Source organism: Lissotriton helveticus, chromosome 2_1, assembly GCF_964261635.1.
Source record: "Lissotriton helveticus chromosome 2_1, aLisHel1.1, whole genome shotgun sequence".
NCBI lineage: Eukaryota > Metazoa > Chordata > Amphibia > Caudata > Salamandridae > Lissotriton > Lissotriton helveticus.
Window position 1 is genome coordinate 1,121,587,591 of NC_136059.1, and position 25,910 is coordinate 1,121,613,500.

The following is a 25,910-nucleotide window of genomic DNA, read 5'->3' on the forward strand; positions in this document are numbered from 1 at the left end:
CCCTCTTCACCCAGGGGGCCCGCTACGGGCCCCCGAGGTAAAGATCCGCATGCTTTTCCTCGGCGGAGAAGCCGCCGCGGAAAAGCATGTTTTCTCAGCAATCCTAATATGTCTGGCTGTGTCTGAGAGACACCGCCACCATATTAGGCCTTTTCCGCCGCGGTTGTAAGCCAACCGCGGCGTAAAAGCGGCGGACTGAAACCAGGACCCACCAGCCATCCTAATGTGGCGGTGGGTCTTTGGTGGGTCCGCAGAGGATTTTCCACATCCTCCGGGCCGGCGGTGGCTTCCGCCGGCCCGGAGGATACGGAAAATCCTCCATCGTAATCAGCCCCTAAGTGACCAAATGCCCAAGCTTCTCCATTTGTTGTCAGCTTCTCAAGGCCAAGAATGAGAGACTAATCCTGTTAATTACGCCAAAGGAAGATATCTTTCCCCTACCCCTCCAAATCTCTCACAACACCCTAAATCCTCCCCCATTACTCGTTCCTCCTTTTTCCTTTCTGTAAAGTTGGTTCTTACTATGGTTGATCAGGTTTGCTTGCTATTCTTCCTCCTATTGTAGGGGCTAGATGAGCGTGTAGAGGTTTTAAAACTTGGATTATGCTTATTCCATGTTCTTTCTTTACTCAGATAATGTATGATGAGCTACAATTCTGACAACCTCACTTGTGTGCATACCTATATACAAATATGTAGGTTACAGTAATTGTTCTCCCTTAACTTTATCTTTCTCTGAAAAGCAGAATAAAGTTATGAACAAAATGTAGGGATAAAGGCATACAAAGATCTGTATACGTGAGTGTATGAACCACATATTGGATGCTACGGTTTAGTTTTTGGCTTAAATAGATGTTGGAGAAAATACAAAACCAAAAGTAAATTTTAATAAAGCAAATATGTAACAATATACAGTCTTAAAATGTATCTTACTTCTTGCACTGTTCTGCTCTGATCCACACTTTCGTCCAGGGATTTGCAAAGCTTCCGGAGTGTAGCAGAAACATGGACACGGGATTCAATTTGGCCGCTGTGACTCATAAGTGAAAGTACTAGTCCAACTCCCAAAATGCAGCCAGTACTAACAGTAAATGAAAGAAAACAGGAAACACAAAACTTAATTTTTAGCATACCTCCTACTGTCACAGCTTTTCTCATGGATGTTTTCTGTTACAGTTTGTGAATAATTTCAAAGAGGGTTATACTTTTTGATTTAGCACTGATAAAAGATACATGGGTTTCCAGTGACACTAGACTACTTTCCCAACAGGCAATATGCATTTTTCTTTTTACCAATTTGAACTGCATCAACTTCTTCCTATCTTTCGTAGCTCTATCTGAATTAACCCTCTACCTGATGCCTCTGTTGATTAAACTACAACAGGACAACTGTAAAACCTTGCAAACATGGAGGCTGTTGTGAGTTTTGAAATTACCTACTGCTACCATTTTTCTGGCAAGTGTTATGCTCTAATCATAGCAGCAAACTATTGTAGATCTCTTTTTTCATGCACATCTATTTCCTATTCTTAAATCTGCTTATAAAATATGTGTGCTCTTTGCAATTGCTTTGTATTTGTAAATATGGTTGAAAAATCTCAATTTTCCTAAAATATAGATAATTCGTATAATATCATTTTGCAATACTGCGTTCCAGAACAGAATGCTGCCCACCATAAAGAGCTTCAACCCCCTGTTTTCGACCAATGAAATTTGGATTTCCCCATTTTTTGTTTTCACATAGATGTCACACATGCATGGCATGTCTGATGGACGTCGATATTAGTAATAGGGACATGCAGATCCCTCATTGTGAGGATTTATATGCATTCTGCAGCCTAGCTGTCAACACAGATGTCAGGATAGCGATGTTTTGGTTAGGAAAAAAACAGACCTACTCAAAGAACTTTGACTCACACAGCATTTCCTTTCTGCACTGGCCCTCGTTTGTAACATATTAACTGCAGAGTTGCAGCATTTATGACAAACATTAAGCAGTTATAATTCTGAATGAACATCAACGTGCTTCAAATGAGCGTTAGGGCAATTTCTGGGCATAATGCGACTGAAATTATTTCCTTGTGTGAAATATCAGTGACTTCCAATGATGCTCACCTACATATTCAAAATAAGCAACAGGCATTCCAATTCCCTAAACATTGCAGATTTTATGAGACAATTCAAACATGTTCATCATATTTTCAACAGATGAAACAAAACATACTTGTATTCTAGATTACAGTCAAAGCAGCAATCCTCCAGGGCATCCACAGCCTTCATAAGATGCAAATTAATCTGCTGGCCTGAAACATCACTGCAAAAGAGTCAAAACGAAAAGAGGGTCAAGCACTTGGAAATTCTTTAAAAAGTGTACAATGGAATTAATGCCTGCAACATTTGGATTAGAACACTATATTATTTTTGTGTTTTTAGCCATTCCATTGTCAGTCAACCAAACTTTAAAATCCAATCAAGTTCTTAGCATATCCGCAGTGAATATGTTCAAAAGAACAGTACAAATTATTCCTTAAGTGCCTTCTGATTTCCACCTCAATGAACCAGTTATTTTAAAGACTTTCTTTCCTGATCCTCAATCACCTACTGAAAAGGCTTTACATACCCTTGATGTCAAAAGATGTCTAAAATTTTACTTGCAAAGGACATCGTCAATACGAAAATCAGATCAGCTTTTCGTTGCATATGGAAAAATGCAAAAGGGCTCCCAATAACCAAACAGACCATAGCTCATTGGATTTCTGCTGCAATCTCTTTCTGTCATCAGCAAGCGGGTAGACCACTGCAGGCAACTCTGAGAGCACATTCTACTAGAGCAATCTCTTCTTCTACTGCTCTCTTTGCTGGTGTGCCTATTCATCAAATCTGCAGAGCTGCAACATGGTCCAGCAGGCACACTTTTACCAAGCACTACTGTCTGGAAGCTGCCATCAATGCAGACACGTCTGTGGGACAAGCGGTTCTCCATAATCTTTTTTAATAAGGTGCTCTGTTTTCCTTCCTCCCCTTCGATGCATTCTTGTATACATATTTTGTATAATAATGTACTTATATATTGCTACAGATATACATATGCTTATTTTGTCTGGTGTAAGTATATATATATATATATATATATATATATATATATATATATATATATATGTGTGTGTGTGCGTGTGTGTGTGTATTTCTATTTTTCTTCTGATCTCACAAGCATCATTATAGAATTACTGCTTTCTACTCTGATTCAAGCATGTGAATCTATGAAAGATACCCCAATACTGGAGAAACTATATTACAAGAGAGAAAAAGCACCTGGCAGTGATTGGCTAACAAGTGAGTTTTGCAAATAACATATAGAACTGCTAACCCTTACACTTGTTAAATATATATGGGAGGTAATGGAAAAGGCAAACTGCCCCCAACCTTATGGGATGCAATAGCGATGACATTATGAAACATAGCAAGTACCCACCGTCTTGTGAATCTTACAGATCACGGTCTTTAATAATCATTGAGAACAAGTTTCTAACAAAAATTCTGGCATTTAGATTACTACCTTAGTTGCATTGGCTCCATCCAGGTTCAACCGAGGTCAATCAACAGCAGATAATGTGTGTACTCTATTTGAAAGGTACATCAAATAGACCCAAATTTAAATGCAGTAGTGGTCTTTCTGAAAGCTATTAAGGCATGCGACTGCATTGAGTGGCCTTACTTGATGACTGTCCTTAAAAGGGTGGGACTGGGCACTGCAATGATATGGTGGAATAAGTTGATTTACACACCTGACCTGTTGCAAATACTACAGTAAATAAACAGATCTCAACCCTTATACATATTAAAAGGGGCATCAGACAGGGATGTCCCCGATCACCAACCACATCTTTAATGGCACTAGAGCAGCCAGGTTAGTAAGAGATATCCACACTCAATTCAGGCATCACAAAATATTAGTATCGCTATATGATGTAGTTATATAGTTAGAAACCCGGATATCAATTTAACATTAATAATAGATGGGATTATATGACTGCAAAATGGTTGAGGATGAACATAAACAGGGCAAAGTGACTAATGATGCCACTCACAACCAGTACTGTCACCGTCGTTAAATTATCTGTGGCAATGGCAGAAGGCACTGGTTAGATATTTGAGAATACAGTTTCACCTTGATCTGGAAGTGTCTATAAAAGAAAAATAGGGTAAAACCATGGATATGATAATGTCAAATATAGACAAATTGATGAACTACCTGTAGCAATGGCAGGAATAAAGTGAACTTATGAAAATGGTGATTCTGCCATAATTTAAATAATGTTTCAAAATATCCCAGTGCCTCTAACTCAAGGGTTTGTTGACCAGCTCTAGTCATTATTGATTAAACTGGCATGGGTGGGTAACACTCATGCATTCATTGGATAACACTCCAAAAACCCTATAAACAGGGCGGATTTGCAGCGCCGAACTGTGAACTATACAATTTGATTGCACAGGCACAGTTGACCTCACCCTGATTTCACAACAGCAGGAAGGCTCTTTACCGGGATCTGAAATTGGATCTGGATCCTCCCCATGTTCTGGCAAATATGATAATGAAAACACAAGTTAGGCCACAAGATAAAATAAATATGGTTAATTGTAGAGTGTAAGCATTGTCAAAGCAGGCAAAGATCCGTGGTTTGCCCTCATCAGTTAACCCATTCATGGTGACAAGATTACACAACAGGAAACTTACTTCCTTGTGAGACTTCTACATTGATAAAAATGCTTGGACATGGATCGTTCCATTTCCTTGGATATACTTCTATAACACAGGCAGAGGGAATCGGTAAAAGAAGTATTCCCTTCTCCACAAGAGCCGGAGGTTTGGAAAATGCTGATACTGGTAGCCCCAGGCCGGGCCCCCGATAAATTAGTTACCATAATGTAAAATACGATTATGAGTAGCACTACAGCTGACACATGACAACCCAGGAATAAATGGTCATCAGATGTGGGGGTAATCCTATCAGAAGTGCAATGGAAATATTATTGTGGCTGCACCAAAAAAGCGTCAATAAATGGTAGACATAGGTTAATTCATTACCAAGCTTTTCAAAGAATGTTAAAGGTAGAGTTCTCTCTCACTGGGTGATTGGTTCAAACTAGAAATATTATTTAATCAGAGGAGGGAGAGAGGAGGGAGAGAGAAGCTGAGATTGTAACATTTCTATATGCGCACCGACCTTGATTTTAACCTTGCCTCATTCCCAACAGAATAAAGTTTCTTTGGTACATAGATGTAGGTAATCTTACACTCACTTCACTTAATTTCACTTCATCACTGGTCACTACTGTTATCACTAGTTGGTCTACCTCTGGGTGGAGGAAGGCATATTGTCTAAAAAAGACCCGATGATGATGCTCTCACGTGATGTAAGAAGCGGATAATCAAGATATACCGCTCCACCATTCCTGTACTTGATTGAGGGTTTTTTAAGATGGTCAACATACCTGACCCTGGTTGAAATACAGGTACAAGTGATCCATTCTCCTATGATTACCTCAAACTAGACAGTCAAAACAATGTTGCTAATGATGATTATATGTTTTCTTAATAGGACGTGAAAAGTGGTCCTTAAAGTGTCTATGCTTAACCGAAGTGTGTAATGAAATGGGACCATAAAAAAATATTTTCTTTAGGACGGCTACCCACCCTTGAACAGAAACGTTGTGCTTTACCAAAGATATTGAAATATTGCCATGACTCTTATTAAGAGAGACGTGTAGGCTCTTTAATCAAACAAAGTCAATACAAATTACAGTTTTCCATAAATGTTATCCCTGTATTTGTATTTCTACCATCTCAAAAGTTCTTCCAATGTCACTCTTTCAAGGAAAATTACACATGAATGGATACTGATTAATAAAGGCTTGCATTTTGTTTCCTGTGTCTTGTCTCCACTATGTGGAGAAATGTCCAAAAAAACTCAATGGAAAGATGCTCCTCCATGAAACATGGTACATTTGGATATTATACACTATCAGATTCTAGGTAAAAATGGAACATTGTCTTTTCGTCTCTTAAACAAGACCATACACTGGAATACTAAGAAATGTGGAGCAAACCTTTGAAGACCATAATGGGAGGAAAACTCTCTGAACCTCATCTGCTTTAAGTGATCTGGAGAAGTAGCATTAAAGATTACAAAACAGCTGTCTTGTCCAAGCTTCTACATTCAGAAGTTACTAGTAAACTGCAAAAAAAATCAACTGACTGGTACGAGAAGCTGCCAGGTACCATATCTCAGAGAAAATTGAAGTAGATGTTATCAGACATTCCTATAAGAGCGCCGAAATGCAGAGCTTAATTTAAAACAAAAGTTAAGTGCAATGTCCCAAACCTTTCTGTAGGGCCTTGTGCACAACCGTTGATACTGGTGTCACACTCTACCATCATCAGTGATGTCACCCAGTGTTTTTGTTGCTAGCACCATAACAGTCTGCAAGCAATGTCAACGGGTGAAATTTGGAACGGTGGGGCATAAATACTTGCCTTGATAAAAATTCTGCGATCCCCAACAAACCTTTTATTTTAAAGAAGGTTTTGTACCAGTTCTTCAATTAAATAAAATTTGCAAAATGTTGAATTTTACAGCATAATTTTCACATAAATGGACTCAACATCCAGTGGTTCTGAAATGTCACAAATTAAATATTCAAATACTTTTACCATCCACAGTGATTAGTGGTTCTTGGCCTCTTTGATAGGTCTAAAAAAGGTGGCAAGCAATTTATTTTAAGGGACAATATCTCTACATATTGTCTAAAAACGTTCATTTATTACATATAGCTACAAATCTGACTCTGTAACTTCATGGGACCATAATTTATCAAAATGTAATTAGCATCTTTTTTCACTTCAATTTCCATCCAGGCCCTTTCCAGGTTGATTGAGAATATGCTTGGAATGACAGGGCAAAGAAATATAAAATTACACAAATCACACACTCACATGTCAGAGACAGTGGTGCTGGGTAAATCCTAATATGCTTAAACAGATATGGTAATACTCATTTTACAATATACACATTTCATTTTCCAAAATTAATCCTTTCTAAACTCTTAAAAGAACTGATATTTACTAAAGGGTGCTCATTTAAGGGAACTAATACTGACAAAACGCAAGGATCTCTTTCCAGATTTGCAGTTTAACTACAGATATTTGCATTAGAACCAGTAACTCAATAACATATCACCCAGAATTTGAAATTTGCAGATAAAGAGACACACACCTGTGTAGTGGGCCATAGGGTGTTCAGCAGCTCATCTGGATTAACTAGCCGTAAGTGATCTGCAATACGAGCAAGCTACTTACCTTCAGTAATACTCTTTCTCGTGGATACTCTAACTGCAGGTTCTTCACCTTTTGAATTTCCTCAGGAGCAAGAACTTTTCAAAGCAACTGCTCCCACACAACAATATGTGGTGCCACTGGCTCTGCAGCGACCTTGTGCCATTGAAGGAAGTGCCTGAAGAGAGCACCCCAAAGGCACCATAACTGCGCAGAGTATCCACCAGGAATAGCAATGATAGAGTATCCACCATATCTGTTTTGGGGTATCACCCGTCATTAGTCAGGCTAGCTTGAATCCAGTGGTACAAAAGGGGGTGGTGATGGACGGAGCATCTGAACCAATCAAACACTCACACCCAGTCAAAAGATCTGGGTTTGATCCATCACCGTTCTTTAGCCCACTCTGCCACCCCAGTTCAGACATGGCTATATGCAAATCAGTCTGACCCTGTGCCTCATGGGAACAGTCCAGCCCGAACTGCCAAGCCATGTCTTCCCTGGACCGGAAACAAGCTTCCGAGGACCGGTTTCGGGCATTACAGCCGTCTTCAGCCCAGCTTGCTTGAATCCAGTGGAAAAGTGAGCAAGGGACTCACGTCTGAGCATACCCTGCCACACTTATGGCGGCCAAAGCGGTACAAAAGGGGGTGGTGATGGATGGAGCATCTGAACCAATCAAACACTCACACCCAGTCAAAAGATCTGCGTTTGATCCATCACCGTTCTTTAGCCCACTCTGCCACCCCAGTTCAGACATGGCTATATGCAAATCAGTCTGACCCTGTGCCTCATGGGAACAGTCCAGCCCAAACTGCCAAGCCATGTCTTCCCTGGACCTGAAACAAGCTTCCGAGGACCGGTTTCTGGCATTACAGCCGTCTTCAGCCCGGCTTGCTTGAATCCAGTGGAAAAGTGAGCAAGGGACTCACGTCTGAGCATACCCTGCCATACTAATGGCGGCCAAAGCGGTACAAAAAGGGGTGGTGATGGACGGAGCATCTGAACCAATCAAACACTCACACCCAGTCAAAAGATCTGGGATTGATCCATCACCGTTCTTTAGCCCACTCTGCCACCCCAGTTCAGACATGGCTATATGCAAATCAGTCTGACCCTGTGCCTCATGGGAACAGTCCAGCCCGAACTGCCAAGCCAAGTCTTCCCTGGACCGGAAACAAGCTTCCGAGGACCGGTTTCTGGCATTACAGCCGTCTTCAGCCCGGCTTGCTTGAATCCAGTGGAAAAGTGAGCAAGGGACTTCCGTCTGAGCATACCCTGCCACACTTATGGCGGCCAAAGCGGTACAAAAGGGGGTGGTGATGGACGGAGCATCTGAACCAATCAAACACTCACACCCAGTCAAAAGATCTGGGTTTGATCCATCACCGTTCTTTAGCCCACTCTGCCACCCCAGTTCAGACATGGCTATATGCAAATCAGTCTGACCCTGTGCCTCATGGGAACAGTCCAGCCCGAACTGCCAAGCCAAGTCTTCCCTGGACCGGAAACAAGCTTCCGAGGACCGGTTTCTGGCATTACAGCCGTCTTCAGCCCGGCTTGCTTGAATCCAGTGGAAAAGTGAGCAAGGGACTCACGTCTGAGCATACCCTGCCACACTTATGGCGGCCAAAGCGGTACAAAAGGGGGTGGTGATGGACGGAGCATCTGAACCATTCAAACACTCACACCCAGTCAACAGATCTGGGTTTGATCCATCACCGTTCTTTAGCCCACTCTGCCACCCCAGTTCAGACATGGCTATATGCAAATCAGTCTGACCCTGTGCCTCATGGGAACAGTCCAGCCCGAACTGCCAAGCCATGTCTTCCATGGACCGGAAACAAGCTTCCGAGGACCGGTTTCTGGCATTACAGCCGTCTTCAGCCCGGCTTGCTTGAATCCAGTGGAAAAGTGAGCAAGGGACTCACGTCTGAGCATACCCTGCCACACTGGGGGTGAGTGTTTGATTTGTTCAAACGCTCCGTCCATCATCCCCTTTTGTATCGCTTTGTTCGCCCTAAGTGTGGCAGGGTATGCTCAGACGTGAGTCCCTTGTTCACTTGGCCACTGGATTCAAGATAGTCTGGCTGATGAGGATTATGAATCCGAAACCGGTCCCAGGATGCTTGTTTCCGGTCCAGGGAAGACATGGCTTGGCAGTTCGGGCTGGACTGTTCCCATGAGGCACAGGGTCAGACTGATTTGCATATAGCCATGTCTGAACTGGGGTGGCTGAGTGAGCTAAAGAATGGTGATGGATTGAACCCAGATCAGTTGACTGGGGGTGAGTGTTTGATTTGTTCAAACGCTCCGTCCATCATCCCCTTTTGTATCGCTTTGTTCGCCCTAAGTGTAGCAGGGTATGCTCAGACGTGAGTCCCTTGTTCACTTGGCCACTGGATTCAAGATAGCCTGGCTGATGAGGATTATGAATCCGAAACCGGTCCCAGGATGCTTGTTTCCGGTCCAGGGAAGACATGGCTTGGCAGTTCGGGCTGGACTGTTCTCATGAGGCACAGGGTCAGACTGATTTGCATATAGCCATGTCTGAACTGGGGTGGCTGAGTGAACTAAAGCATGGTGATGGATTAAACCCAGATCAGTTGACTGGGGGTGAGTGTTTGATTTGTTCAAACGCTCCGTCCATCATCCCCTTTTGTATCGCTTTGAATCCAGTGGCACAGTGAGCATGGTACCCGCGTCTGGGCATACCCTTCCCACTTAGGGTGTGTACTGTGGTCACAAACAAGGTTTTTTCTTTTGACTAACTTGTGGGGTACAAGAGATCTAATAGCATCAATGTATATATAAATATACTCTGCGGGTCAACAAGTGCTTTTTTAGAGCTGTTATTCTCTAATGCATTATCACTCAAGCTCTTCTCAAACTAAAGTCTTTGTTTGTTTACCCTGCAATGCTTCCCTTATCTCTTCCAGCAACTAAAGCTCAGTTTCCATCATAGAAATGAGAACAAGAACACCTCTCTCTGGATACCTCAGATAAAGAGTGGATATCCCTCTCTTGTAGTGATGGATTACTTGCTGGTATTCCCAATCTTGTCTGGGAAACAAAATCTAATTTCTGCTGACGCCTTCCACAATAGAACTTCCAAGCTACACAAGCCTTAATGACCTTCCTATAATGAGAAACCCAACTAACTGGAATGATTTTGACACTAGAGGGTAGGGCCGGACTGGCCATAGCGGGCACCGCATGGGTGGGGGCCGGTTTTGGGCCCCTGGGGGCCGTTTTTATTACAGGGCCGTTTTGCAAAATCGTCCCAGTAACAAAATCGTCAGAAAACCAGCCTGGCAAAAATCTCGGCGGCACCCCTAACTCCCCGCAGAGAAGGGGGGGCAGGGGGGGGGGGGGGGGGGGGCGGCCAAGCACTTTACCAGGGCCGGTTTTGGTTCCCAGTCCGGCCCGGCTAGAGGGATGAATAGCCAATCATGTTGCTTGTCTCATACTTATATGTGTAAACATAATGGTTTGGTACACGTGGCAAGCACGAAAGTAATCAATGATAGTGCTTCTTTCTTCCTAAGTATTAACTAGAGCCAAGCAAATTACGGGTATCATACTATAGAGTGATGGGGCCATTTTTAGTCAATGATTGACTTCCAAAAATGCCCCTAGTACCTTGCATACTAGTCAGAGAATTACCTCATTTTTACCAGCACAAATCTCTGCCTTAAATTTTCAAACTGTGGTATGCCAAAAATGGATGAGTTTAAGAAGGCTGAATTAGCGTGAAGATTAAGGCAAATGTAATGATTTATGGTTCTTGTTTCACAGTAGAGGAAAAGAAACAATATATGAGAAGAGAAAAGTGGGGACATGCAGGTGATCATATACTTACTGAATAGTGTCAATCGTACCTGACTTTTTCTTCGCACAGACGGGAAATAAACATCCCCAAAGCGAGCCCCATATGGATCTGAACAGCTTGGGCCTCATCAGCATTGGGCTTCCCAGGTAGTCTAGCTGTCAGTATGCTCAGGATTTCCTCCACTTTCTCCTTGTAAGATACAACGATCACAGGCACCAAAAGAGACAGAGCTGTGGCAGCACAAGACCGTGCAATGGCACTGGAAGTGTTCTCACCCGAGTAGGATTTCTAGAATACAGAGGAGTAAAATTAGGCAATTCTTGCACGTGTTCTCATTCTACATATATGTTGTTTCTTTGTGCATGGAGGAAGATTTTACAGTTCAAAAGTGGTGTTGAAGGTGAAGAACACAAAAACCACCAATTCTTCTCTGGCAGCAGTGATCAAAGCAAGTCCTAGAGTGCTGGATCCATGCCAGATTTTTAGGATAACCACTGACTATGTAAAACGAGCCCCATTTAAATTTACAATATGTACATTTATATTATGTACCTATCCCGAAAATGTGGCACAGATCTGGCCCTCCTGGGCCTAATGTTGCATTCTTCTGAAGAAAATTACTTTAAAAAAGGTCTGAAAGGCACCGCTGGTATATGTGGCCCCAGGGTAAAGAATTATACATGCATTTTTCCAAATGAAATCAAGGCAGTAACAGTACATATATTCTGTCAGTGACTACAAATCGCTGTAGGTAAAACCTTAAATACATTTTGAAGTGGTTTGGAAAGTATTCCAAATTGATATCAGCCAGCAGTGTACTCAACAAGCAGGGTTAGAGTATGGGTTTTATTATTACGGGAACCATCAAATTCACATTTTGTGACATAGAGGAGTTTTAGCATTGAAGCAACATGCGCATCAGGACAGGGTTCAATTGGAATGGTCTGGGAAGGCACTCATGCAACATGATAAGAGGTAATAAGAAAGATAAAATCACAAGTGAAATTTCAAGGACACAGTTTGCCTGAACGTATACAATACAGATTTCCTGATGTGATGAAGTAAATTATCATTAAGAAAAAAATTGTGTCTGGTGATTTTAACTCTAATAAGCAGGTCCTAAGAAGCGTTTCTCTTATTCGCTTGATTCAGTAGTTGTCTAGGTCACTGTAAATAACTACCATAGATTCCGCAACACAATCAGTCAAAACTCCCATCGTGAGGGGGAACGTTAAAAGACCCCTCTCAAACATCTACATTTTTGCAAGCATGAGCAGTTTCCACCTTGCACAACTCGTCGCAATCTGCTGTGGTGCATTATATCTAGGGCTACCGGTTTTATGGTATTTTTTTAAACATTTCCATCTGTATTTATCCATATTTATTTCTTGGCCATCTTATTGGTATTTATCCATATTTATTTTGTGTTTTGAGAATAAATAGAGCTGTAAAATTGTATATTTCCATGTTTATTTAACTCTTGGACGTGCACTCATACATGGATGCCGTCACATTTTAGTAAATTAAGCAGCCACGTATAACAAAAGACTACACTCACAGGTACATATTAGCGTTATACTACAAATATATGTTAACATATGCCTGTATTTAAGGAAATCTCATCCTGTTGTTTAACTCTCCATGCTGTTTATCTGCTCAGGTTTTGTCTGGAATTAATGAAATAGAGCATGGACAGACTCTCGGCAGAGGCACCATTTTCCGTATTTTTCTTCTTTTAAAAATAAATACAGACAGGAAACACATTGTTTTTTGTCTGTATTTATCTGTAAATATCAGAAAAAGCGGAATCCTTAACTATATCCCAGAGTAAAGTTGGGTATCCTGAGTGTCACTCTTCTGGCATGATTCACTTAGCTATTTCTGCACATAGATCTAACTTAGGAAGGGAAAAGCTTGTAGTAAGCTGTTTGTAAATTCATGGCACATTGTCCTAAAATGTGAATTAGCACTGGAAATGTTGTTTACTGTAATGTAGCAACATGAGCAAGGTAGAAAAACTCCTCGGCGGGGCTGGGCATTTGAGTGAAAAAACACTGGCAAAAGTAAATGGATATCAACTAACTAAAAAATGTGTAGGTAGTCAAAAAAATTGAAAGCCATTTCCACTTCAAATGGCGTCCTAAATGTACTCCAACACAAGGTAGGAGTGCAGTTGTGTTCACTGTGTGAAAGAGAAAGGGAACAACCTACAATTGGAAATGGTGTATGGGAAGGAGTTTTATAACGAAAATAAAGTTTCAAAGTGGACATGCTCTGGGGTATTACGTTTACACGTGTGTAAATGTACACTTACACATTACTAAATGGCACTAAATTTGAGTAATATAAATTCTCAGAAAGAAATCCATATTTAATTCTGGAAACCAATGACTGTCACAGATTCCCAGGAGAAGTGGTTTTCTTTATGAACTACATAGTAGAAGGAAATGTAATCCAAATGTAGGAGGAAACATACAGGAGTAAATGTATACCTACAGATTATGAATCAGATCATTAGTGTAGATGATGAGATTTACATAAAAACAGTATGATCCCATTTGTAAAACAGATAGGATTTCACTGCGAAGTATTCTTCAGTGAATTTGCCCCAGGGTGAGTGAAAAAACAGTGGCGGTAAGACTGGGAAAGAAACAAAAAGAACTAGCCCCAAACAACATTGGCAAGCCTTCATTTTTTACTTATTTTGTTTGTGCAGAGTAATGCCATAGATATTAAACATGTGAAAGTAATATTTAAAAAAAAGTTAAAATGCTGCCATTTAAGGGTGGCATAGATATGTTTGCAATCACCAAAAAAGAAACTATAAAATGAGGGACTGCCGTAGGAATTAAAAAACAATAAATTAAATTAGTCATTGGCCTATTAGCCCCACAAAGGAAGATGACTACTTTTCAGGCAGATGTGTACACGTGCAAGAGAAAAAATCCTGTCATTCACAGTAAAGAGAGCCAATGACTGAAGTGGGCTGACCCATTGCCCTATGCTGTGGGGTGTGGCAGGCGGAACCAAAATGTGAATGCCATTTGAACATACCTATGGGTGACGAGGACTGACTGAAAGCCCTGTTTTGAATATTTTGAGTGTCTAGGGTTTTTTAATGTAAATACGTTACCCAACAATAACGTCACTTTTTCCCTAATTTTTTTTCAGTGAATTTATGAGGGTTTGTTTTTGTAATGTATGATATTATAACCAGACCTCAATATAAAGTTATTTTGACCTTTGTTTTTTCAATGAATTTCAAAACTTTTTTTTTATGTAAGCTAAAATCTTAGTACCTTACCTAACTACAATGTCACTTAAACCTTTAGTTTTTTTCTGCGAATTATTGAGTTTTTTTTATGTTAAGATATTGTTGCCAGACCAAACTATAACATCACTTAAACCTTGTTTTTTCAATTACTATTTTACCACATTTACCCAACGCCCCCACATGCCCCTGTACTTGCATCACCTTAGGACAAGCGGGCGCGTGGGCCCAGGGTCTGCACTTAACCCCTCCTCACAGACACATGTGGCCAAACCCAGCCACGCCTGTGCCCAGCAGCCCATGTATAGCAAACCTTCCACAGACACCCACTCTACGTGCTGATTTTTTTCCCATGTACTCCTACTGTACCATTGCAGAAGCGGAACCTCAAGGTGCTGCAGGACAGTGCAACTTTCACTTTTGAATGAAGTCAAGGTCCTGCAGGGGGCACGCTGAGCCCTGTGGGAAGCTTCACATGGTCCTCTGGAGGATCGCAAGACCCACAGCACAATATTTTTTTATTTTGGCCCTAGAGGGTCCTTCTGGTACCCCCACAAGGGGCAAGTTACGCCTACCCTGCAACCCCATACTTTTTTTGTTTTTAACTCAGTGAACGCCATCTAGTCCAGAGTCTTTAAAATGGAGATCACAATATTTCTCTTATGTTGCAGTGCTGCAGCCAGCCAATCAGATTGCTCAGAACCAATGGACCTGTACCAGTTCTGCTGTACCGAGATGGCTGGTGGTAAAAAATCCCTCTTGGTCGATCAGAAAATGCTAATTTTTTTTTATTTGAGGTTTCCAGGAAGTACAGCAGGACCAACTGTCCAGATATCACTACACTTTGAAGCTTAATTTCTCAAAAACAGCTCAACAGATTTACAACAAATCACAAAATGGACACTTTCTGAGTAAAGATCGAGGTTTTTGTCAAATTTGGTATAATTCAGTTCAACTGTTTCTTCTGTAGCGCGTCCTAAAATCCTGTGAGAATTTGCATGGGGAACACCAAAGTTATTAGCAACACAAACTATGCTTCCTATGGAAACTCAAACCTAACTATACAAAGTGGCGAACGCCAGGGGATGGGGGTAGTTTGTATGTAAGCGTGTGTAAGCAAGAAGCTGGCAAAATAACTGACACTGTCTCTAAGTCAGACCTAAAAAGGGAGGGGGAAATGAAAAGACTTTTCTAAAAACTCAGGTCAGTAGACTGATTGCCCTGAAAATGTTTCTCTCCCCGTGTACTAAGTTTAGGTATGTAACAGGCAGTGGACAAAATCTGCCTACTGGAAAATAAAAATGTATTTATAGGCATTGATTGCATCACCTGTGTATTGCAGTTAGGGCACCAATTCTAACATTAGACCTCACCAGTGTTAGTTATTAACCTTGTAACTTGCAATACACTTGCAGAACACAATTAGTTTTCTGACACCACAAAAACTTCTTCCTATGTCATTTTTGTTACAGTTCTGGACATACATGTTGGAACCATGGAAAGACTCGTCCTTTGGGTCGGTAGTGGCAATCCACAATACTGAGCAGTGTGTCGAGCACCATAGAAAGCCAAGCTTGTGTGGGAAGTATATCAGGCTCTATCTGCAGAGGGAAAAACAAGGTAAATTCACAAATGAAAAACAACAGCAATCTAAATTTTACCCAATAAATTACATTTTGCAACTCACACACTTCTGGGGTGTTGTTAAGATGCTTTTATGGTTATACAGATAAGTAATAGCTACCTTCCAAGTCATATATGTATCTAGATATATGTCTTAGAAAGTAGTAACATATGTGGACAAGTGACTCCTGAACATTTTCTCTCAGAAGCAGGTACATGCTACCACTCAATAAAATGTAGTAATACGGTGAGGAGTTGCTGGCTGAACCCTCAGATCCATATCCTAAAGGCTAAATAAAAATATTTTGCAGGGCATTTTGCGTAGCACACACAATTTCAAACCAGAGGATGACGTATTTAGCCCTCTTTTTTGTATTTCTTGCATCAGTCAGATAAAGCTAATATAGCATGTAACACATACACATCACACGGTACATGGATTCTTCGGTTAGTTCTTAGACTTTAAAAAGGAAACATACTAATTCTTTTGACTCCTCCGCACTGGGAAATACTCCAGAGAGCACTGTGTCAATCAGTGTGCAGTTGGATTAGATTAAAACCAACTAAAGTTTGAACGCGCTAGGTTGCTAAAGTGGAAGTAGGGTCATCAACATGAACATTGAAATCACCCAAAATGGTCAAATTGCCAAATAGGAGGGAACATTGTGCACTAAAAAACAAAAATGCATATGAAATATTTTGCTTGTATTTTTCATTTTTAAATCATTATCCTTTGCTGAGATATAAAAAACACACAGTTCCCTTGGTTTGTGACTGGGGCCATGCTTAATCTTGCAAACCTTATCGGAGGTTTTAATGGGGTATCAGATGTTCCTGAACCTGTTTCCACTTCATGAGAAGAGTACCACCAACCTTCTAATAGACACACCCCCTTTATTTACAGACCCACCAGTACTTACTGGATACATCAATTTACCTTATAGGTCCCAACTTGAGGAAGACACCACCACTAAATCTGCAAAGGAGTCGAAACATGGTAGTAGATACCGCTATGTAAATGAAGTATGCATTATTTATATCTCCCTGATACATAGTAAAATCTGTGTCACCGTTAGTGCCATGTGGAGTGTAAATAAAGATGCATAAGAAAAATGAGACCGCAGATTTTGCCCGGTCCTGCGTCCCCAAAAATTTCTGGTTTCACAGTAATGAAACCTACTGTCTCCCCTCCAAATATTGCACCGATTTTAGGTTCAGTCTCAGAAACTCTCTGAGGCACTGCAAGTACATATAACTGTGACCACATCCAGCACTACTCTCTTCATCTACCTCACAAGGATGAAGGGAAAACCGTCCCTGCTTGTATTCACGCTGCACACAGCCCTCCGCATCAGGGTGTATGCACTGCGAGTCTGAAGCCAGACAGGGCGCTGATGGAAACAGACACTCTGTCTGCCTACCTGCAGGAGATTGGAGAGGCCTCCATGCCCAGATGCTGCTGGGTATTAATGGTTGTTATTGGCCATTTCGCTGCTCGTTGGAGATACGCTTATTTAGAGGGAGTAACAGCTGTTCACGCCCTCCGCATGGACTTGAAACGTTTAAGTGCACACTACTTGTTTGCTCAAAACAAACATTATATTTCCTGGTCCACCCAAGTTCAACAGCTGTTCATCAGATCACACAAGTTTGTTTCTTTTCTCTTCCTTTGTAAAATACCAGAGCGGATTACAAGGCGTGCACGCGCACCGTTCCTTTGTGTACATTCCAACGTTGAATACACACACTGCGTCCCAGGGGCACGCAGCGGTACTGGCACTCTTGAAGTGTTCTGACTACAGCACTTCTAAGCGCTTTGAGAATGAGACGGAGGGACGCTCTGTCTTATGTTGCAGGTTTTTGTACAGCACAGCATTCGTCACATAATAACCTCCTGACTGGTAAACATGCTGATGACCACACAGGTGGGGGTACAACTGCTGTGAATTAATGGGCGGGCAAGACAGAGTTAAATCCATGAAGTGTGCACACAAGCTTGGTAACGCCGGCTGTGCAGAACTCGAACGATTTCAAAAGTCCAGAGAAGCGATTCGAGTTCACCTAGTAAAGAACTGGGGCAAATTCATGAAGTGAAAAGTAGTGCTGTGAATCTACGTTGCCCGGAATTGGGGTAAATTCACAAAGTGCAACATAGTACAGTGCATCTACTGAGCCAGGAAATGGAGTAAATGTGCAAATGGTAAAGAAGTGCCGTGACTCTATGATGCCTAGAACTGCTGTAAATTCACAAACTTCAAAGAAATGCCAAGAATCCATGGATCCCAGAACTGGGGTAAATTGAAACTGCAAAGAAGTGTTGTGCACCTATAAAGCCTTAAACTGGGGTAAATGCATGAAGAGCAAAGAAGTGCTGTGCGTCTATGGAGCCTCAATTCACGAAGTGCAAAGAAGTGCCGTGCATCTATGGGGCCTAGAACTGGGGTAAATTCACAAAGTGCAAAGACGTTCTGTGCGTCTATAGAGTCTAGAACTGGGATAAATTCACGAAGCAGTAAACTCCTCTGGCTGGAAGCGACGCAGACTCCCCTGCAGATGGCTCTGCAATCACTAGACGCCCGCGAAACGCAAGATGAGAGAATACCACACAAAAGAAAGGGAATGCGCGCCATGCGGGCGTTGTGCTATCCGGGCAGGCACGGCAAACAGGAGACCGGGAGGGAACAACCATGCCTCCCTTCCAATCAAAAGCACGCATTTTTGACGCGCACCAGTGCAAAGCATGGTTGGAGCTTCCACCCTGCTTCTGAGGCAAATCCGACGACAATAGTCTTGCAAGCGAGCAGCGCATACGCTGCATCGCTAGGCGAGACCTAAAAAGAGATGGACTTTGGACAGTACTAAAGCAATTCCTACACACTTAAATAAGAACATTTGCATCTCTCTTAGAGCAAATTGTTTTCAGATAAAATATGAAAAAACCTGCTGCGTACTAAACCCTTCCCGGCATGGAGGAATGAAGCAACTTCGTGTCACCTATGACAAGTTGCTCTACAACTCAAGAGGCATGTATACACAAAGGCATTTTGGAGTAAGGAGTACAAATGACGTACTCAAACATGTCTTAGTGCATCGCCTTCGGCCATTCTAAAGTGGAATATTATTCAGTAAATATTCACATACATTAATCAAGACACAAAACTGCCTGGGAAAATAGGTGTCGGAAAACGTTTTAACACCAGTTCATATTCTCTCCCCTGTGAAACAGTAATGTGCGTGGTCTTAAAAAACTGTAAACTATTCGTCATTAAAATGAGTTAAGAGAAAATGTAACTTACCTCTGGGGCCCCTTCCACGTCAGATGGTTGGCTCTGTTCATATTTTGCGAGTGCTACTGCAAGGCCAGTGAGGGCAAGAAGGGAGTTTCCTTTTACCACGGGACTCTCCCTGAAATCAGGAACAAAACGACAGTCAGTTAGGAAATGAGATCTCAGACAAAAACGGACTTTTATAGAGTGCCATCAACAACTGTCACAATTGGATACATGTCCTTCTCAAAACTGCACGCCGTTTCCTTGAAAAGTACAGTAAATGCATAAGAGATGTACATAAACATTATCACAATATTAGCACATTCCAACCTTTAATCATTCTTTGATATGCATGCTTTTAAATGACTCTCTATTCCCGGTGTATAAAGGCCTGTTCACATAATTATTCGGGCCTTCAGTCTAGCCAATTAGGGGTTATGCTTAAATTCCCTCTCGGGGCTCATCTTGCAGCCAAAGCTTTGTGATGCCGACAGGAATGGCTAACAAGATTGTTTAGTCCCACTCCTACAGGTTAAACAGACAGGTCTTCCACCGTCCTTAAAATCAAGGAGCCAATGTTCTAGAGACGTATCTGAAAAGGTAGGTACTTTCAAATGTCAGTTTCCTACACTGCACACATCTCTACTTCCGGTTCTTCCATAGTGCATGAGGGGGGAAACTAGAAGGCCTTGATGCTGAGATATTAATGAACACTGGAGGCATACCTTTTATATATATTTTGTTTTTAACAGAATTGTATTGGCTTTTACAAACATCCATACAGTGCTTTCAATGAGTATTCCTGCAAACTCAGAATTATCAGTACCCAGCATTTTATTTTTTATTAGATTCCGAGGCATACTTTTTGATGACATATCTTTTAACATAGCATCTAGAAATGTAGGGGGAAACCCCCAAAACCCATCTTTCAGTTACTGCTACCCGATTTTTAATGAAATAAACATTAATTTGTTTTATACAAATTCATTTTGATGAGATAGGTAATGTAGTGCTAAGATGATGTATTGGAGCTTATGTATTAGTGAGGAACCAAGAAACTGGGAAGAATGAACAAAGATAGGTTTGTGACTAATAACTAAAGTATTAAATTAGATTCTTTATTTTTTGACTCGTACCCAGTGGAGGCCTCGTAGTGTTATTGAGATATGATCATACTTATGGAGGTTTCCTTTCAACACCTGTCTTCCTTTTCGAACTAGCTGCAAAAAGCAATCAACTTTTCCGAACTGATGAAGTATACCCTGATGCCATAATCCAAGAAAGCCTAAATCAGGGCTATGACCAGAGTAAATGGCAGGTGGTGTCGAGGTGAGGTAGAATTCCTGAAGGGTACTATAAAGTGGCAGAAGCCACTTTTGCAACCTGCCATTGCAAGGACAAATTATCCTGAGAAGGAGTGGAGCAGGGGCCATTTTTGTGGGCCAAACTGAGGCATCACAATAGAGTGAATCCTTGTTTATGAAGTAAAACTGTGTGCTGGAGGGATTTGGTTCTAAAAAGTTCATATACTTCCACCATCCGAAGGTCATTAAAAGGAAAGACAACGCAGTCAGCGCCAATAAACTGTCAGTGCCTTTAGTTGCAAAAGACAGTTTAAAGACCAATAGACTGTTCACGTAGGATCTATCTCCCATTGTAAGAAGGGGATCACAGGTCTCATGTATATGTTAAATAGACGAAATATTGTTTTGTGCTTGATGCGGATTATGATCATATCAGTTGAAGTGGTATTGCATATTAAAATATTATATAATGTTTTATAAAGAAGCAAATATTGGGAGTCCTTTCAGCCACCCTAGAGCAGTTTTAATCATCAGAGCTGAACGGACAAAGTTTCATGACAAAAAACACTTATCCCCCTCTAATGTCCACTCCAATGCGCTATACACCCCTAGGTCTGTATTTGCCAAGGACCAATACCACATAGATTCGATGCCATGCCTGGGCCCAAGGCAGCCTGAAAAGGATCTAATAGCTGACTTTGTCAGCAAAAGTTTGAACCAACTTCATCACTTTATTTCTGTTGGACAGGCCGCATGGTCGGGCTGTCCCCCCTCCCCGCAATGGGACCTGGACCCTGGCTCTCCCTGCATCCCCAGCCAGATTCCCCGACGACCACCCGAAGTACACTGCAATCCCTCCACCACAAGACACCAGCCCCGGACCCAGCTGGCCCGGGTCACCATCCACACCACGGCCTCGGCCCAGCCGCCATCTTGGGGCACTGCAGCACGAGGCCGCGTGGCCTCAACTCGACCCTAACCCTGGGCCCGGCCGGCCCCGACATCGAGGCACCAACCTCCCCCCAGGAGGCAGAGTGACCACTTGGCGAGTCAATGGGAGAAGGAATCGTCAACGGCTCTCCTCCGCCAGGTGTCGATCACCCCCGGCCGCCCTGGGCGCTGGCTCCACCCCCCTGCTGGGTGTCTGGACTTCCTCATCCCGGACCTCCTGGCCCCCAGGCGCGAGGGTCCGGACATCAAAGGGGACCAGACCTATAACTGGGGCAGGGCCAGACCAGGAAGGCAGTTGTATCCTGGAGTCGAGAGACCCGAGAAGAACTCATCCGTGACTGGCCTGCTGGCGCTGCCGCGGCCCTCTGCCTCGTGAAACCATCGTCTTGGCCTGCTGGCACTGCCGCGGCCCTCTGCCTCGTGAAACCATCGTCTTGGCCTGCTGGCACTGCCGCGGCCCTCTGCCTCGTGAAACCATCGTCTTGGCCTGCTGGCGCTGCCGCGGCCCTCTGCCTCGTGAAACCATCGTCTTGGCCTGCTGGCGCTGCCGCGGCCCTCTGCCTCGTGAAACCATCGTCTTGGCCTGCTGGCGCTGCCGCGGCCCTCTGCCTCGTGAAACCATCATCTTGGCCTGCTGGCGCTGCCGCGGCCCAACTCGCAGACTCTCCAGCTCGAGGATTGTGAGCTTGCCTCTTACCACCACCTGTACCGACCCGGTACCAAGACTGTCCCGCTACCCCCTTTCCCTACAGAGACTAGAAGTGAGAGGACCCGAGCTATCCTGTATCGCTGATATCCTTGCCTTACGAACCTTATATAAAGTATTGAACTCGACCTGGTGTGGTGCCTATTTGTGGGGAGGGAGGTAACTTGTCTGTACGATCGCCGGAGACGGTCCCCCTCGGGGATCTCTCCCTCAGCATCCGGCTGACCCTCAGGGTCCCCGTCTAACATTGGTGGCCAGCGACGGGATCCGAACCTACGCATAATCGTACAGAAAGTCATTCGACCCACGGCACACGACCACCATGACAACAGAGAGCGGAACAACGGAGAAATTCCAGATGGAAAAATTGGAAGACTACAACCACCGAGAACTGAAGCAATATTGCATAGAACTTGGTCTCCCAACCACAGGTCTGAGCACAAAGGAAGACTTCAAACGAGCCCTAGAAGCTTGGGCGGAAACGGGTACGGCCGTACCCCGAACACGAACAACCGAGACGAGCCCCGCACCAACTGAAGAAAGAAGAGCGGGTCTCTCCCTGGAAGAGATCCGAGAAAGAGAAAAAAGCAGACTCCACGAGTTAGAACTAGCCCGACTTCGCTTGGATGGGGAACTCAAGCTGGCGGAACAAAAAATAACTCTGGAACACTTACGGCTCCGAGAGGAGCGAGACGAGAAGCAAAGACAGAGAGAGCTAGAGGAAAAGAAACTAGCGTACGAACATGAGCGCAATCTCAAAGAACTGGAGATCCAGAAACAGAATAAAGACCTCGGGCTCCCCGAACGACCGACCCTGTCTGCCTCTACCGAGCCCAAGGTTCACATCCCCAAAGATGTCATCCGGGAATACCACAAGAACGATGATATACAGCAGTGGTTTAAAGCCTATGAGGTGGCAATGACCTCCCACCGGATTCCCCGAAGCGACTGGGGAGCCGGATTATGGGGGAGGTTTGTCAACGAAGGGCGGGACGCCCTGCTGCAACTCCCGGACCATCTGATGACATCCTACGACCACATGAAGGCCGCCCTCCTCACTCGATACGGGCTCACACCTGAGATGTACCGCCAACGGTTCCGCGACTGCAAACGGATTCCGGGTACAACCTGGGTGGAGTACGTGAACTTCTTTAGCCGAGCCTTCGAGGGGTGGATCAAGGGCAACAAAGTGACCACCTACGAACAACTCTTTGACCTTATCGTATGGGAGCACCTGTCGAACAACTGCTTTGTGGAGCTCCGGCAACACCTCTTGGACAGTAAGCTAACCGAACCTCGACAACTCGCCGCCGAAGCCGACCGGTGGGAAAGCACCCGAGTTGGCCGGAACGGACCCAGCGAATCATCCAGACCGTACCCAGGGCCCCATCGCCCCCGAGGAGGAGGAGGCCAGGGTCGGGGGAGAGACCCCGGCCCCTCGTCACCCCCCAGCAACCCCTCGACCCCGGTCGGCCGAGGAAGCCCTGCCATCCGGGCCGGTTTCCGGGCCAACGTTATGTGCCACAGATGCCAGCGACCCGGCCACTACGCCAGTGATCCCAACTGCCCAAAGAATCCGAACACTACCCCCCGCCAGGTCGCAGCGGCCGCCCTAGGGGAAGAACTAATCCCGGAAGACCAAGAAGAGTACGAGACCGACCCCTCTGAATGGGCACCCGCCGCCATGGCACTGGTCTGCTTAGGGGAGAGAGAGATGATCCCGCGGGCCCCCCTTCCCGCCAACACGCAGAAGTACAGTCAATGGGTCAACATTAATGGCCGCCGGGCGGAAGCCCTCCGCGACACCGGGGCCAGTGTAACGGCGGTCCGACGCCACCTCGTCACTCCAGACCAAATCCTGCCGAACATTCTTTGCCCTGTCCGCTCAGCAGACAATTCCGAAAGCCTATGCCACATGGCCTGCATCCCCTTCGAGTGGGGAGGAGTAACGGGGATGTTAAAGGTAACTGTCCGCGATGATGCCCCCGTGGATTGCCTCCTAGGAAACGACCTCGAAAGCTCTCCCTGGGCAGCTGTCGAACGGAGGGAACACCTGGGGATGCTCGGCCTCCCCGAATGGGTCTGCGTCACGACCCGGTCCATGACCGCCCGCGCGGTCCCCAGTCTAGAAGAGCCCGAGTGGCCGGAACCTCCCCCCGCGCTCATCCCAGAGGAGGCCGCCCCCGAAGCCAGTCCCTCGACCCAAACAGAAGAAGGATCCGACCAGCTTCGGGACGTCCCTGACCTGGCACAATGGCGGCAGGAGGGAGGCCCCACTCAGGAACAATTCCGGGCCGAACAGAAAACATGTCCCTCTCTCGAAGGACTCCGGCAGCAGGCCCTGGCCCAGAGCACCGGGGATACCTCGGGGGCCCACTGGATCTACTGGGACCAAGACCTGCTCTACAGCGAGCAGAAAGTTGCAGAACTAGGAGCCAGTCGGGTGCTGGTGGTGCCCCGTCGCCTCCGAGACTTCCTCCTGAACTTAGCCCACGATGTCCCCCTGGCCGGACACCTGGGACAGGATAAAACCTACGACCGCCTGGTGACCCATTTTTTCTGGCCCCAAATGCGAAAGGATGTCACCAACCACTGCAAGGCCTGCCCCACCTGCCAGGCCAGCGGAAAAAGTGGCCGAAAAATCAAAGCACTTTAACAACCCTTTCCTGTCGTCACCACCCCGTTTGAACGAGTGGGAATAGACATTGTGGGGCCCCTCGACCCTCGAACAGCCCAAGGACACCGGTTCATCCTGGTCCTAGTAGACCACGCCACCCGCTATCCCGAGGCCATCCCTCTGCGGACTGTGACGGCCCCCGTGGTGGGCCGAGCTCTGATGGGGATCTTCTCCCGGGTGGGGTTCCCCCGGGAGGTCGTCAGTGACAGGGGCACGAACTTTATCTCCAGATATATGAAGTCTCTCTGGCAACAATGCGGGGTCACCTACAAATTCACGACCCCCTATCACCCGCAAGGAAACGGACTGGTCGAGAGGTTCAACCGCACCCTCAAGGGAATGATTATGGGCCTAGAAGAACCCCTTCGACGCCAGTGGGACGTGCTACTTCCCTGCCTCCTGTTTGCCTATCGGGAGGTCCCGCAGAAATCCCTCGGCTTCAGCCCATTTGAACTCCTGTACGGGCACCCCGTCCGGGGCCCCCTCAGCCTAGTCAAGGAAGGTTGGGAGCAGCCTCCCCAGAAAACTCCCCCGGACATCTACAGGTACCTCCTGGCTCTCCGCAACCAGACCCGGCGGTTCCGAGACACCGCCAAAGCCAATCTCGAGGCCAGTCAGGAGGACATGAAGAGGTGGTACGATTAGCACGCGTCCTCCATTGAGTTCGAACCGGGACAACAGGTCTGGGTGATGTCCCCGGTTGAACCCTGTGCACTCCAAGACAGATGGTCCGGGCCCTTCAAGGTGATCGAACGCAAGGGGCCGTCACCTATTTAATCGACATGGAAACTGCCCGGAACCCCCTACGGGTCCTCCATGCCAACAGGCTCAAACCCCATTTTGTGCGATCCGAACTCAGCCTCCTGATGGCTACCGATAATGGGACAGAAGAAGACTCCGAACCCCTTCCGGACTTACTGAGGGCCCTCGAGCAGGATGGCTCA

General features: G+C 44.7%; 1 protein-coding gene across 1 annotated transcript in view; it reads right to left on the bottom strand.

Moving 5' to 3' along the window:
- The window catches only part of FOCAD (focadhesin), a 1,210,644-nt gene that overhangs the window by 372,101 nt on the left and 812,633 nt on the right, over positions 1-25,910 (bottom strand). The window contains exons 27-31 of the mRNA XM_078675948.1: positions 19,356-19,464; positions 15,921-16,037; positions 11,215-11,453; positions 2,225-2,314; positions 934-1,081 (exon numbers count right to left, since the gene is read on the bottom strand). Of these exons, the coding sequence (XP_078532074.1) occupies positions 934-1,081; positions 2,225-2,314; positions 11,215-11,453; positions 15,921-16,037; positions 19,356-19,464 (703 nt within the window). The remainder of the gene's footprint in view (positions 1-933; positions 1,082-2,224; positions 2,315-11,214; positions 11,454-15,920; positions 16,038-19,355; positions 19,465-25,910) is intronic.